Source organism: Leptonychotes weddellii, chromosome 8 (assembly GCF_054177405.1).
Source record: "Leptonychotes weddellii isolate Sample4059 chromosome 8, ASM5417740v2, whole genome shotgun sequence".
Classification (NCBI taxonomy): Eukaryota; Metazoa; Chordata; class Mammalia; order Carnivora; family Phocidae; genus Leptonychotes; species Leptonychotes weddellii.
The window spans coordinates 63,615,148-63,629,380 of NC_138376.1; the positions used below are offsets into that span (position 1 = coordinate 63,615,148).

Sequence of the window (14,233 nt, forward strand, 5' to 3'; positions counted from 1 at the left end):
TGACCCGAGCTGAAGGCAGACGCTTAACGACTGAGCCACGCAGGCGCCCGGAGGTTGGTAAATTTAAACCCATAGCACAAGGAAGAAAAATTACCTAGTAGCCCTATTTAAACTCCAGAAAGCCAAAGGCAGGAGTTTTATTTTGATGTTCTCCTAACTGTATATATTCCTGAGGGATATTTTGTTGATAGTTTTAAAGTACCTACAGCAAGAAGACTTTAGTATTTTGGCTGAAGTGGAGTTTTGTTTGAGGGGTTGGCTTGGGGGTGTAGAACGAAAAGTGAGCCAAAGATAGACAAGGCAAGCAGTTTACAGATATATATAATGAAAGGTAAGAATAGAAGGTTGAGCCAAATTACAAAATTTTAAATTTTCAGTCAGACCTGAACGTCCTAGAATGTAGGTTAGGACTTGGTGAGAGAGGACATTTCAGGCCTATTCAGTAATGGTAAATGATCAATGCAGCTGGATGTGAAAAGAGAAATTGACACAATCACTGACAGCAGAGCACTCTGTGTACAACAAACAGCTGAAATGCAGATCTGCACATAACACAGAAAATAAACAAGCCTGGACAGTAAAACAGGAGTCCACATAGATGTGATTATGAAGCTGTGAATGTAGATGAGATGAAGGAAACAAGTACAAATGAAGAAAAAGGGAAATAAGGACAGGTAAGTACGAGGTGATCGGAGATTAGAGAACCTTACACAACAAAACAAAAAAACTTTCCAAGAATTCAATGTAACAACTCAGAGGTCAAAGCTTTTTAAAAAAATAATTCTCATATCAGGCTATTGATATCCTGTGAACAGCTCTTTAAAATAGAGGGGAGAGAAAAATCAATCGAAAAGGGTACCATTCCAAACCACCAAGCTACCTAGAAAAAAGTGCAAAATGCTTTATCCTGATAATGAAAAATGCAGAGTTTCTACTGGGGCAGGAGGGTGGGGGAGGCAATTTGCTGGTGCTATGGTGAACCCTTTTGCTATTTTGGATTATATTAGCCCTACAATTTTTAGAAAACGTTTGAGCTACTAGCAATAAAGCAAATTTGGGAGGTTGGTTTAGCACTTATGTGGCCTTTTATTTCCTGAACAGGTTCATTTATATTAGCATTACAGCAAATGTGTTTTGCCTAGAACTACAGAACTAAGAGACTTGAGATAAATGAACACTAATTCTAAAGATTAAAAAACATAGTCTCGCTGTGTCTGTCAAATAAATAAAATCTTAAAAAAATAAAAATTAAAAAAATAAAAAACATAGTTACTACCACATAAGATCCATGTTGCTCAAATAGTTGACATCTAAATGATTCAGGCTGCCTCCATACTAGTGTAATATTAACACAGTAATTTAGGGAATTTGGGGATAACTTGAATAATGCCCTATGAACTATATAGGGCTTGATATAGTTTTCTTCCTCAGAATATAGACAGACTTCAATATTTCCCTACCTCTAAGAGAAATAAGCATCCTACTCTCTTCCCCTCAAAGAGTAAGGATCACAAAAATATTCCAGAAAATGTTCATACATGTAAGGTATTGCCTGTTAATTACAGTATGAATGAAGACTTTTAATTTAACATTTCCTATTTTGTGAAACTAAGCCTTCACAGAAGTATGAATGAAAGGAAGTAATAAATCCTCTGGATGGAATGTTACCAAAACCAAAAGCTGTACCTTATAAAATGTTGAGAGCTGGAAAAAACATCAGAATTTAGTATCTCTTTTATCCAGGACAAAGAGGTTATATTGTGTTTGTACATAGTACCCTCATTAGATGTCTCAATGATTAGGAAGAAATATTTTGTTTTTATTTTTCACCTAGAACTACTGGGAATTAAAAGGAAGTATCTAAATCACTGAAATTGTTGACTGTATTAATGCACACAATTTGGTTGAGCAACCTATATTTTTGTAAATTTAATACACACACATGCTGGGGCACTTGGGTGGCTCAGTCGTTAAGCATCTGCCTTCGGCTCAGGTCATGATCTCAGGGTCCTGGGATCGAGCCCCGCATCGGGCTCCCGGCTCGGCGGGAAGCCTGCTTCCCTCTCCCACTCCCCTTGCTTGTGTGCTCCCTCTCTCGCTGTCTCTTACTCTCTGTCAAATAAATAAAATCTTAAAAAAAAAAAAAAAAAATACACACACATGCTAACATCAAGCTTATTAGAATGAGGAAGCCATACGAATACAAGAGATTAGCATGCTGTATGTCCAATTTTACTGAACGGGTCTAGGTATACTAGAGTTAAGCTTTATTTTCCTCTTCAGTTTCCTGGGGTATGTGGGTGGGGGGGGGGTATGTGTCCAAAAACCTCAAAAGTCAGTTTCTCCCATGGTATCAACTAAATATATAATATCATAAAACCTAATGTTTTAATACCTGGAAGCAGTCCTTAAGAATAGCCAAACTGATCTAAGATACCTGAATTGCCTTTATGTGGAAAAATTTTAAAGGATTTAGACTCTAATCAGCAGAGCATGTAACAGAAGTATAAAAGAATACATTCCACAATTAACACGGACTCCCGTCAAATCTGGAAAAGGTAGGTTTGAGAGATCTCTACCAAAATAAGGAATTTAGTCGTTACCAGGTAAAATAGCACACACCAAGGTAGCTGTGTTAAATATAAATGGAAAAACAAAATACTGCTCAATGGTTTCTTTTTAAATGTTCAGAAATTGTATGCTAAGACAAAACCTATTTTACTATTCCCAAAAGGCCTTCAAAATTTGCCCACTCAAGAATGTCACTAAACTTGCATCTTTAGTCACAAAACGTCTCCTATGTACCCTTTTAGCATGCTAGGTGCTGTTCTCTTTTCCAGTAGGACTTATTCAAACTTTTCCTAGACAATTTATTTTAAACGAGCCATTAACATAAATGTGGTAATACAGATTAAGATAGTTTCTTCTAAAAAATGCAAGATAATGTACACATATTGTTGTATTTTACTACCTAGGTCCATTTAAAAGTAGCACTTTTCATACTAAGTTTCACAATTTAGGTAGAAAAGATGAAGAACTGAGGCTCATATTAATTTTTCACTTACAAGACTACAAGAAACAGGAGCCGTTTTTCATGGGAGAGAGGAGTGGAAAGGAAAAGGTGAGACCTCCAGGTTGCAAGTAAAAGGGGAAGAAATTAGGTGGTGATTGACAGTTGTGAGGCTGCTTTCAGGATCTATCCCCCTCCCCACAGCAAATAATCTGCCTGGGAAGGGTCAGAACTCCTGCCATCAGGCATTCTTCTTTCAGGTATGGGGGAGTACCCTGTTTGCCTTCTTGCTCCCAAGGAAGCTAAAATAGAGCCCGTTAGGCCTTATGATGTTCTCACACACACAGCATTTACAGTCAGCCATCTGTAACAGACTACTTTTATCAAATCCTTCTTTCATAAATATGAATAATGAAGAACCACCAAACGTTTGAAAAAAATTAAGAGGCACAAAAAGTAAATAACCAAAGTGAATATTTTAACGCATCCTGTAACTGGTAACTTTTTTGAAAAATCTTCAGAATTCAAGAATGAGCAAGATAGTCTATATATAAAGTAAGAACAGACTGGTCTATTGCTAAAATTTAAAGACAATATACATTGTTTTTTTAAGATTTTATGTATTTGAGAGAGAAAGAGAAGGAACTGGGGGAGGGGCAGTGGGAGAGAGAGAAGCAGACTCCCCACCAAGCAGGGACCCCGATGCAGGGCTCAATCCCAGAACTCCAGGATCATGACCCAAGCCCAAGGCAGACACCCAACCGAGCCACCGAGGTGCCCCAAGACAATATTATGTTCTGGAAGGGGCAGGAGGGAAGTAACATTTTTTATAAAGTGTAAAAATTTAGTGATAAATGAAGAAATTTTTTTTAAATGTTTTATTTATTCATGAGAGTGAGAGAGAGAGAGAGGGGCAGAAGCAGAGGGAGAAGCAGGCTCCCTGCGGAGCAGGGAACCTGATGTGGGACTCGATCCCAGGACCCTGGGATCATGACCTGAGCTGAAGGCAGACGCTTAACCATCTGAGCCACCCAGGCACCCCAAATGAAGACATTTTTAAACATAAGACAATCAATCCAGTCCAATTCTTTCAATCCCAGCTTCAAAAAACAAGCAGAAAAACTGAGAAAACTGGAAAGTAAAATTCTCAGCAACTAAGAAACCCTTAAGACTTCAAGTTAAAAAAAAAACAAAATAAACGAAAACCTATGCAGTCTCATGAAACTTTAGAAAACCAAGTAACAAAAAAAAATCTGAATGCGTAAGAAATAAAGATTACCTACAAAGAAAGAACTGCATTCGATCAACTTATAAGACTAAACGGTGGAGTGATACCTCCAAAGTTCTGATGGAAAAGGATATTGCAGCTAGAATCCTATGTCCAAACTGTCAATCAACAGTGAGGGTGAAACATTTTCCAGTACACAAGACTATTTACAGTTCATGTACCTTTTCTGACAATATTACCAGTGAACATATTGCAGCAAGAACAAAAGGGAATCTAAGAGGAAGCTATGGAACCTATGAACAGTGGAACCCAGCAATGGAATGGAAAAAGGAATCCTAGTATGATAGGAGTTCATTGACAGAAGTATACAGAGCATTAAATATGACTAAATAACCAAAAGAACTTAGCAAAAAGAAAGGTAATTAAAAACTCAAGAAAAAAATTAAAGTCATGGGATGCCTGGGTGGCTCAGTCAGTTAAGCGGCTGCCTTAGGCTCAGGTCGTGATCCTAGGGTCCTGGGATGAGTCCCGCATCGGGCTCCTGGCTCAGCGGGGAGCCTGCTTCTCCCTCTGCCTGCCGCTGCCCCTGCTTGTGCTCTCTCTCTGAACAATAAATAAAATCTTTAAAATAAAATTTTTTTTAATTAAGTCATGGTTCATGTCTACCTTAAATTTTGCTTTCCAAAGGACTCAGGTTTTGTCAAAATAGGATTACCTGTGAATCTAAATAAATTATCCATTACAAATGCTACATTTTATCTATCTTCAGTCTAGAGGAAAAATATGATAATCAGTTATAAAGTGTCATAAACCTGACAACCGACAAGATAATGGGAATTGGGAGATGAAGGAAAAGAAACAAAATATTGCATGTGCTGCTTCCTTAAATAGTGAGGAGCAAACAGATACTGAAATTGGTAGAAGTAGAGGCTTAAGTGTAATTTGAGAAATAAAGGTAATCGACTGAATTTAAAATAGTTCAGCAAAAAGAGAACTAGTGTAAGCTAAACTCTTCACAAGGGGTAAATAGTGCCTAACTTTAGTAATCAAGATAGATGTAAACAGTAGCCACTGTAAGGACCAAAAAAAGGAGTCATCTCTGTTAATAGGATAGAATGTGAACAGAAATGCTGACTTTCTGTGCTATTTGCTATTTCATATACTATCTCCTGTTCTCCAAATATGTATCTTATATTATCAAGCTAAAATATCAACTAAGCATACACAAACATGTTAAATAACCTTTCCCCGCTACTCAAACTAGAAGTTACAGATATATCATAGTGAGATGATACCTTAAATTCAGAGCCTCTCTTTTCAAGTGATTTAACTTCAACAACCTGCCAAGTGAAAGGTAAATACAACTATGCATACAGATAGAACCATGGCTCAAAGTCATTTTAGAATAGTTAAGAATTAGAAATACCTTTTTTCAAGAATTTGAAACTTAACCATAACTTCATAGTTACCTAGCCTTCATGCTTTTCTCAGGTATCATCACTTTTCCTCTCTGCAAAAAAAGCTTACACAAATTTTACAGACTTAAAACCAGGGATGCCTGGGTGGCTCATTCAGTTAAGTGGTTGCCTTTGGCTCGGGTCGTGATCTCAGGGTCCTGGGATCGAGCCCCACCCATATCAGGCTCCCCGCTCAGCAGGGAATGTGCTTCTCCCTCTCCCATCTCTCCCCCCAACACACACACATGCTCACTCTCTCTCAGATAAAATTTAAAAAAAACAAAATCACACTTCACCAGCAAAACAAGAATTCAATACTGAAGTACCCCTTCCTTATAAAGAGAGTTGTAGTTGGATGCTGTTTCATTCAGTAACTTAGAATTAAGCTGAACATCAGCATAAAGGAAAATTGCTGAGTTGGGTTATAATAATTATATTATTTTTAAAGCTTTTTTTTTTTTTAAGATTTTATTTATTTGACAGAGAGAGCACAAGCAGGGGGGAGCAGCTGGCAGAGGGAGAGGGAGAAGCAGGCTCCCCACTGAGCAGGGAGCCCGATGCGGGACTCAATCCCAGGACCCTGGGATCACGACCTGAGCCGAAGGCAGATGCCTGACTGACTCAGCCATCCAGGCACCCCCCCAAAAGAGGTTTTTATACATATCACAAGGCCAACTGTTCTCTTAACTTCCAATTTTGATTTTTTAAAAACATCAGATGTACAATTTAAATGTGAATCCTCATGAACTTAATTTACTTAAAACATTAGCATTACATGCTCATTTAAAAAACTGTCAGAGAGAGCTCCTGCACAAGCAGGGAGAGCAGCAGGCAGAGAGAGAGCAGAACTCGATCCCAGGACCTGAGCCAAGCCACCCAGGGGTCCCTAGCATTACATGCTCATTTTAAAAAGCTTTCTACATTGTGTATTTAGTGGTTTAAAATTTTTATTCCTTTTTCAAGTTAGCAAGCCACAATTAAGCCTAATTCAGCAAATACACTAACTTCCCACCAAACTGAAAAATATTTGAATATTTTTAAATGCCTAACACCATTAGTTCAGATTCCCCTGCCCTGAAGGAGCTTCCATTCTAAGAGGCAAAAGAAACCATAGAGAAGAAACTGCATAACCAGTTAACTTAAACAGACTAATAAAAAGAGACACCAGGCAAAGATAAACTAAAGAAACTGAAGTAACTACAGTATCTGCTGCTGGGGTCCTAACTATGGCTGATGCTGTCCTAACTAAATGATCTTCAGAAAACCAAGAGAGCAACTAAAAGTTCTTCCGATACAATTTTAGAAAAACTTTTTCATATTTTAATTCTACTTATGAATGAATCTGAAGTTAAGCAGGGTTCATAAAGGAAAATGTACCTGTCCTTAATGTTGAAGGATTCTTAAGAATTCAATGTGTGCAAATTCATGTGGATTTTTACCTTCAAGAAAAAAGCAAACAAGGTATTAAATTTTGCCAACCAAAACTGTCTATAGTTGCATGTGGCTGCAGAGAATTGGAAAGTGTATTCTTCCAATTTTTATAGATGGCCTTTGACATACTGCTCATTACTTTTGGTTTTCCACCACTCATTCCAAATATTGAATATACCAAGACAATTAGTATATATGCTTTTATAATTTCTCATGACATGTTACGAAGTTAAAGCAATTTTAGAAACCAAACTCCTGAGCCTTCCAATTAAAGTAACATGAATACTAACGTATTAAAGATACACTCTTAAAAATGAAGTCATAAGGGTTTCTTTCCTCATGACATAAAAATAAGGGCACCTGGCTGGCTCAGTCAGCAGAGCATCTGACCCTTGATCTCAGGGTCCTGAGTTCAAGCCCCACACTGCATACAGAGCTTCTCGTTTTATCGATTTTGTCTTCAAATGATGCAGTACCGACATTTCCTAATTCCCATAGGAAAAAACTGGGACACCTATATTCAACAGCAAGCAGTATTATTAAACAAATGCCATAATTATTCAAATTTCCTTCATTTGAACTTAAACAGCATTAAAAGAGCCACATCAGATGTAATGTTAGAACTCTTCTGGCATGTTTTATGTTTCTACACTTAGAAGACCAGATTTTGAAATCTACCCTCTGTTCTACAGATTTTGTATTATGAACAAGACCCGTATTCTTTAATCTGTGGTAATAGCTTGTCTACAACAAAACCCCTATCCTTTAACCCTGATGTAAAACTTGGCTGTTGTTCATAAATGACAGAAGATACCAATTCCCTTAGATATCCTAAAATTGTCTCCAAAACAATACTTCATAAGAATGTTTTCAGAATACAAACTGAAAGCCTAAGAAATGCCACTTCATGAACATTAGATAGCAGCCTTTATAACTTCCCTCAGATTAGAACTTGTTTTAAACCACTTTATAGACAGAAATTAAGCCTGCAGTAAATCATTCTAAAATAACTTTGATTCTACTGTTTACTGGTTGTGTTACAAACACATTCCAGGAAACATGTGAAGACACTAAATTCCCAAAACGGTTTATGAGGACTCCTCCCTTACTCAAGGTCTTATTCAGCAGTCTTATTTCAACAAAGTACTAGTTTGGTCTCTGCACAGGGAGACATGCAATGTAAGTGGTTTTCAAAATGCCCTAGGGGTGACCCAGAATCTTTCAGGTATAAAACTTCGATGACTGCTCTGAAAAGACAAAAGCTTCTTTTCACTAAATAGCATACATTTTTGGTTATCCTAAGTACAAACTAAATTCTGCACTAAGTGACCTTCTAAAAGGATTTTTGTCTGGATGAAGTGGTCAAAATTACCGCTACCTGCCCCCCACCCGCCAAGAAATTCTAGGGCTATGAGCCAAACCCTTTAGATGTTATTTACAAGTTCCCCATTGTTTGATTTGCCAACTTAGCTTAACGGAACCCATTTTAAGCTGAGTTCACCTACCTAACCTCATTAGCAGTCATCTAAAATGTTCAACATTTTATTATTAAAACATCCATTTGTTCACTCCACTCTCCTGAATTACTTGCAACCTCAATTATTTTCAAACCTTCAGAGAAAGACTGTGATAGAGAATTCAAGAGCATTGCATGGTAGGGTATGTTCCCAGGAAAGAACCAAATTACCATTAAATTCTTCATCCACTGGCATGTGTGTGACCACAGAATATTTCCACCAATTAAAAACAAGTGAAGACCAACACTATATGTTTACATCTCCCCATCATGTGCTTGAATTAGGGATCTTGGGGAATCTGTTTTTACCATTGGCTAGTCACTTTGAATGTATAGATAATCAAAAGGTGAAGAGCTCTACAGATTCCAAGTGTCTATTCAAAAGCTGTTAAGTGAAAAACGATGAAATGGAGGACACCCACAATAATTCTTGGACTCCTGGAGATCCTAAGACATGCTACAAAAATAGGTCTTTATTCTTAGGAAAATATAGTCAGAGCTAGCTTCCTTATGCTATACATAAAATCTTAACATCAGAGGCAGTACAGATAGTACAGATAGTTTTTTGAACTGATCTCCAAACAAGCACAAACCCACTACGTTAAAAAGAACAGGTAAGTTGAGGTTTTTGGCAAAAGACAGTACTTCACACATCTAATCCAAATCAAAGAGCCTGCAGACAGTTGTTTTCAGTGAGATGAAAGGAATGAAATAAATATAAATTCTATGGATAAATAAATGTAGGAGACAATTTAAATAAGCTAAGAGAACTAATATTTCTTTTAAATAAAAGTACTAGTCAGGTACAAGCTTTTGTTTCTCAATGCCAGACTTCTAAATGTTTATCAGACTACTGTTAAAATCATTAAAAATCTAATCTTGGACCAGAGCATTAGTTGTAATACTGTTTTGCATTCGTAAAAAAGATGGTTTTTCCAACTGAATGCTTCTGGTCCTGAGAAATATTTTATGTATATTACTGAAGGCAGACTGTGGTGCTAATAGAACTTACATTTAAGTACTTTTTAAAAAAGTGACAGACCAAAAAGTCTATCTATTAATTTGCCCACAGTTAAAAATGTCTTTCAATGTTGGTTTATAATTAGCATCTTAAGAAAAGTAGTGGCATGCCCTATTGAGTGGTATCACTGAGTAAATGCTACACTTTAATAAAACATCATCCTCACAAGTCTGTTCATTTTATGTATTGTTACTTAAGTTTTTTATTCATTCATTTTATACCCACCAATGAATTCCTATGGTCAGATAGAAATTTTATGGAATACATCACTGGGGAGAAAATGATCATGGTGGGTATTCCTGGAAGTTGTAGGAATCTGAGCAATCATTTACTCTAGGGTTAGCTCCCTCTCCTAAATGCATGAAGTCCTTCTACATTTAATTTCTCCCCTTAAAATAGACACATGGCTTACTCTGTAATAACAAGGTGATCTTTTGCTATGTTTCTAGTCAACAGTGACTTTGGCTTAGCAGTCAAAAAAGCTGTCCTGCATGTGACAATTTTGCCCATCTAGCATGTATTCATCCTGATATTAAGTCTTTCCAAATACATACAAGTAAATACCCGAGATCACCCCATCAATCCATTCCTATTAAATTCCTATTTTATCATGAGGAAAATGTTTATATTCTGTTAAATCGACTTGCAGTAATTGATAAATTTCTCACGATGCTACAACCATCATCATGAGTGTGCAACCGCTTTTTGTGCTCAACCCCCACTTCATTTCTAATATCGGATTCAACTGCAATGGCTGAAAATCTTCCACAAAAAGCATGTTTGGGAAAATATATGTAACACAATTTTCTCACAAAGCAACTTTCTGAAAACTGATTAACTAAACTGATGATCACTTTTGATTGCCAAGTAGTCTGCAGAAACAAAATCTTGCGTCTGTTTAGGTAACTCAAGTTTCTTGTTTAACAATCAGAATGCTTTAAGGATACATTTTTCACCCTAAGGAAGGGACTTGACTCTTGGATTTAAGACCCATTCCTTGACAATATATACAAAATTTCTTTTAACTTGTCATCTGTCCATTCTTTGAAGCTGTCAAAGCCAAGAACCCATAAACAAATCACAAATAGCAATAACCTACATTAGTTAACATTCCCCTTTTAACATGTTGACATTTTTACTAAAGGATTAGTTATTTTTGCATTTCCATTTCTCATATCCCATGACATTCCATATAAATTGCATTATTGCTTTATAGGCCACACAACATTCAAAAGTATGTTTATATGCATTGCCTGTTGTCCTTGATCTCTTATTGATAAGAGTTTGATGCTGATTTTACTACAGAAATTTAAGTTTGAAAATACCAGTTAGTATTTCTTCTCAGAACTTAATTGTTCACATCACTAATCACTACATGCATATTTAGCTCTGATTATATTGCTCAAAAACTGCACCCATTATCAGAACAGTGCAAATGATATTTAATTTTAAAAGTAATATAATGGCTTGAATTCAAAGTTATTCAAATGAACACTGTCAAGTAATTTCACTTGAGTGTGTATATATTTCATCACCACTGTTTACATTACCCACCAATTCTTCACAATTTCTTTGTATCATCGTTTTCCCTCCCAAATCCCCAAACTAAGAATGCCAAATAGTCTTGGAAACCCACAGCTCCATATTTTAATGTTTCAAGAACACATTTGTGAACTCACAAAAATGTTCATCTTTCAACTTTGACAATGCAGTTCTTACTTAAGTCAAACAAACCCATCCTAAAATCCCAACAAATAATTCTGAGAATTAACTTAAACACCTTGACAGTGTCCCTTAAAAAAGGGTATGACAGTAAAGTGCCAATAGGCATGGCAATGACCTCTTTGATGGGATCATTTAACTCCTTGGAACTGGGAAACGCCAGCACCAAAGATTACACTGAGATTCAATTTTACTGAAGGCTACATTTAGTTTACCCACTTTCCACAACCTATTATACTCATTATATGTTAGAATGAAATGTAAATGTTTTGTGTAGCCCTCAAACTTACACTAAGATTTGAAAGAGATGTACTTTAAAAAAGCACGGGGTAATATATAAAATCAGTGGCAGAAAGTTTCATTAAGCACCAGGAACTAATTTTTGTCACCCCATACTCATTTTGTAGGTAAGTTTCAATAACCGGCAAGGCACATTTACATATATTCCAATGAATACTTATTGACAAATTTTAAATTACACTCTACGTCCCAGCTATCCCAGTAACTGACATACAACATACTAAAATGGTTTATTAAGGTAACATAAAAAAACCAATTAATGTGAAACATACAGGCTATTGGCAACCACTATTCTAAAATTATGTAAGTACAAATAAACATACTGAAATGTGTGCAATTCTAAGTTTTAAACCAGAATATTTCTACACTAACACACATTTATATTAATGACACATAAAAAAAATAAAAACTTTATTACAAAAATAAGTTACACTCGCCTCCAGCTTACAGTATAAAACAATTTTATTTGCAGGAATGCAAAATGATTGTTTGCCATGAGCATTTTGAACATATGACATGTCTAATTTTGTTAAATTTGCATTTACTGGGGGAACTGGTGTGTATAAAACCTTAATTAAGTATAATAAGCTCTGATCTTCATCGTGGTGCCTATTGGGTATGTGATATAACTGCAGTATCCCTTTGGGGAAGGGGAAAAGGGATTTCTTTATACCAAGACCTAATTAAACTATAATTTCACTTTTGACTTTAAGCTATCAATTTAGGACTTGGCAAAAAATTTTTTGAGGGTGATTCAATAGAGGATGCTTCACCACTGAACACTCACTGTCATCAAGGTGCTTTAGAAAATTAAAAACATAGCACAAATGATTGTACTCTATTCTACAAGTTATCATGACCTGCATAAGAAATGGAAAGCTGATTCACATTTTTGCAGTGATCAGCAGTAAGAAATGCACTAATGAAACATACCTTTTACCTAAAAAGCTAAACTACAGCCATATACTAATTTCTATGATTTATGAAAAAACTTCAAAATATCCAAATGTCAGGCTTTGCTGTACAATTGTCAGTTTTAGTCTGACTTTTTATAAAGGGACACTGCAGTATTTAGTACAAGTTCGGATGCACTTTTTTTTGAACATCTGATGTCTTACAAAAGTAACATCTTGCTAAACTATTATACATCCAAATAACTACAATATCTGAAGAAGCAAGGCTGCTTTTTCAGCCACAAAATACGACAAAAGCAAGGCCTGTTATGATGGTCATGAGGAAGTCTTACAAGCCTCTGAAACTAAAGGCAACTAAGAATGTTACATTTGGTATATTAAAATCTTACCCTCATATCATTTAACAAGCCTTGCTTTTATCTACAAAGATTTTCTATGTACAGTACAGACAGGGTATAGTTCAATCCTCTGCTACTGAGGTAGTTAACCAACCCTTTAAAAAAGGTTCTGAAAAGAACCACTATCTGGAATGCCTGACTAACCAGCTCTGATGATTACACCTGAAACTGCATATCTGAACACAATTCAAAAGTGATTACTATAAAAAAGATATAGACAATCATGATTAACCTTGGTGAGCAGAAATAAAATTTAAGGATACCAACAATGGCATTCATCTATACCACTGCAATAAAATTTAAATGCACAAATTCAAGAGAATATTTCAGAAAACCACTGCTGGGATCCTTAATTTAAAAAAACAGGGGAAAAATCTACTTAGAGCAGATTTTTTAAAGAGAAGAACTTTATTCTTTATTAAGATACCATGCTAGAAGTTATGAAGGATTTCTGTTGGAACACATTTGGAAAATAGAGTAGCTTTAGTTTAATAACTTGCACTGCAGAGAAAATTGTTAAAGAAATTCATATCAAAGTCCAAGTATTAGTTCAATGTCCTGTATTTGATTCCATGATCTTCATAGGAAGGTCTTCTGCAACAGAATATGCTCCTATACAGCCGAGATATTTAAGGTTGCTTGATTTCCTTACCATTACTCCACTGCAAGCTTCTGGTGTAATCCCACATAGCAAGTCAGTCTTCATTGTAACAGGTCAGGACCGGCCTCGACCCCTTTTCCCTGCTAGCCAGGTAACAAAAGGAATCAGTTAGATAAATCATTTTAAATTAATAATGTGTACATACACAATGATATCATTAAAAAATAAAAGCTTTAACACAGTAATTCTTAAGATCACATCTAACCAAAAGGTTTCCTTGAATAACTACTGATTTTCCACTTGTTTTGAGTTGAGGTTTTGGTTTGCTTTTTTTTGCCTTTTATTGGGAGGGGAGAGGGGGACAGGGATGGACTGAATTGAGGTTTGAAAACCCCATTTTGTTCACAAACTGATTTTATTTAAAAAAAATAATAAAATAAAATCTAAAGGAAAATCTAACAGAAGTTACCCCTTAAGGCATTTGCCCCCATTAGCTTTCAAGAAATTCCTGTTTTTGAGACATGAAATTATCATAAAATATGCTGAAAGCAAACATCTGAGATTTGTTTGACCTTGACATTTGAAATTCACTTAACATTTTTAAAGAAGCATTCTGTCTTTCAAGTCCTGTATTT

At 35.9% G+C, this 14,233-nt stretch overlaps 1 protein-coding gene across 4 annotated transcripts in view; it reads right to left on the minus strand.

The window, feature by feature from the left end:
- Window positions 1-9,095: 9,095 nt before the first annotated feature.
- SYNCRIP (synaptotagmin binding cytoplasmic RNA interacting protein) overlaps window positions 9,096-14,233 on the minus strand; it is a 31,254-nt gene continuing 26,116 nt past the window's right edge. For 2 of the 4 annotated variants that reach the window (XM_081828607.1, XM_031023846.2), the window contains exon 12: window positions 9,096-13,738. In XM_081828607.1, coding sequence (XP_081684733.1) covers window positions 13,713-13,738 — 26 coding nt within the window. In that variant the 3' untranslated portion in view covers window positions 9,096-13,712. Of the gene's footprint in view, window positions 13,742-14,233 lie in introns of all 4 variants that reach the window. The other 2 variants (XM_081828606.1, XM_006729416.3) reach the window with 1 other exon arrangement.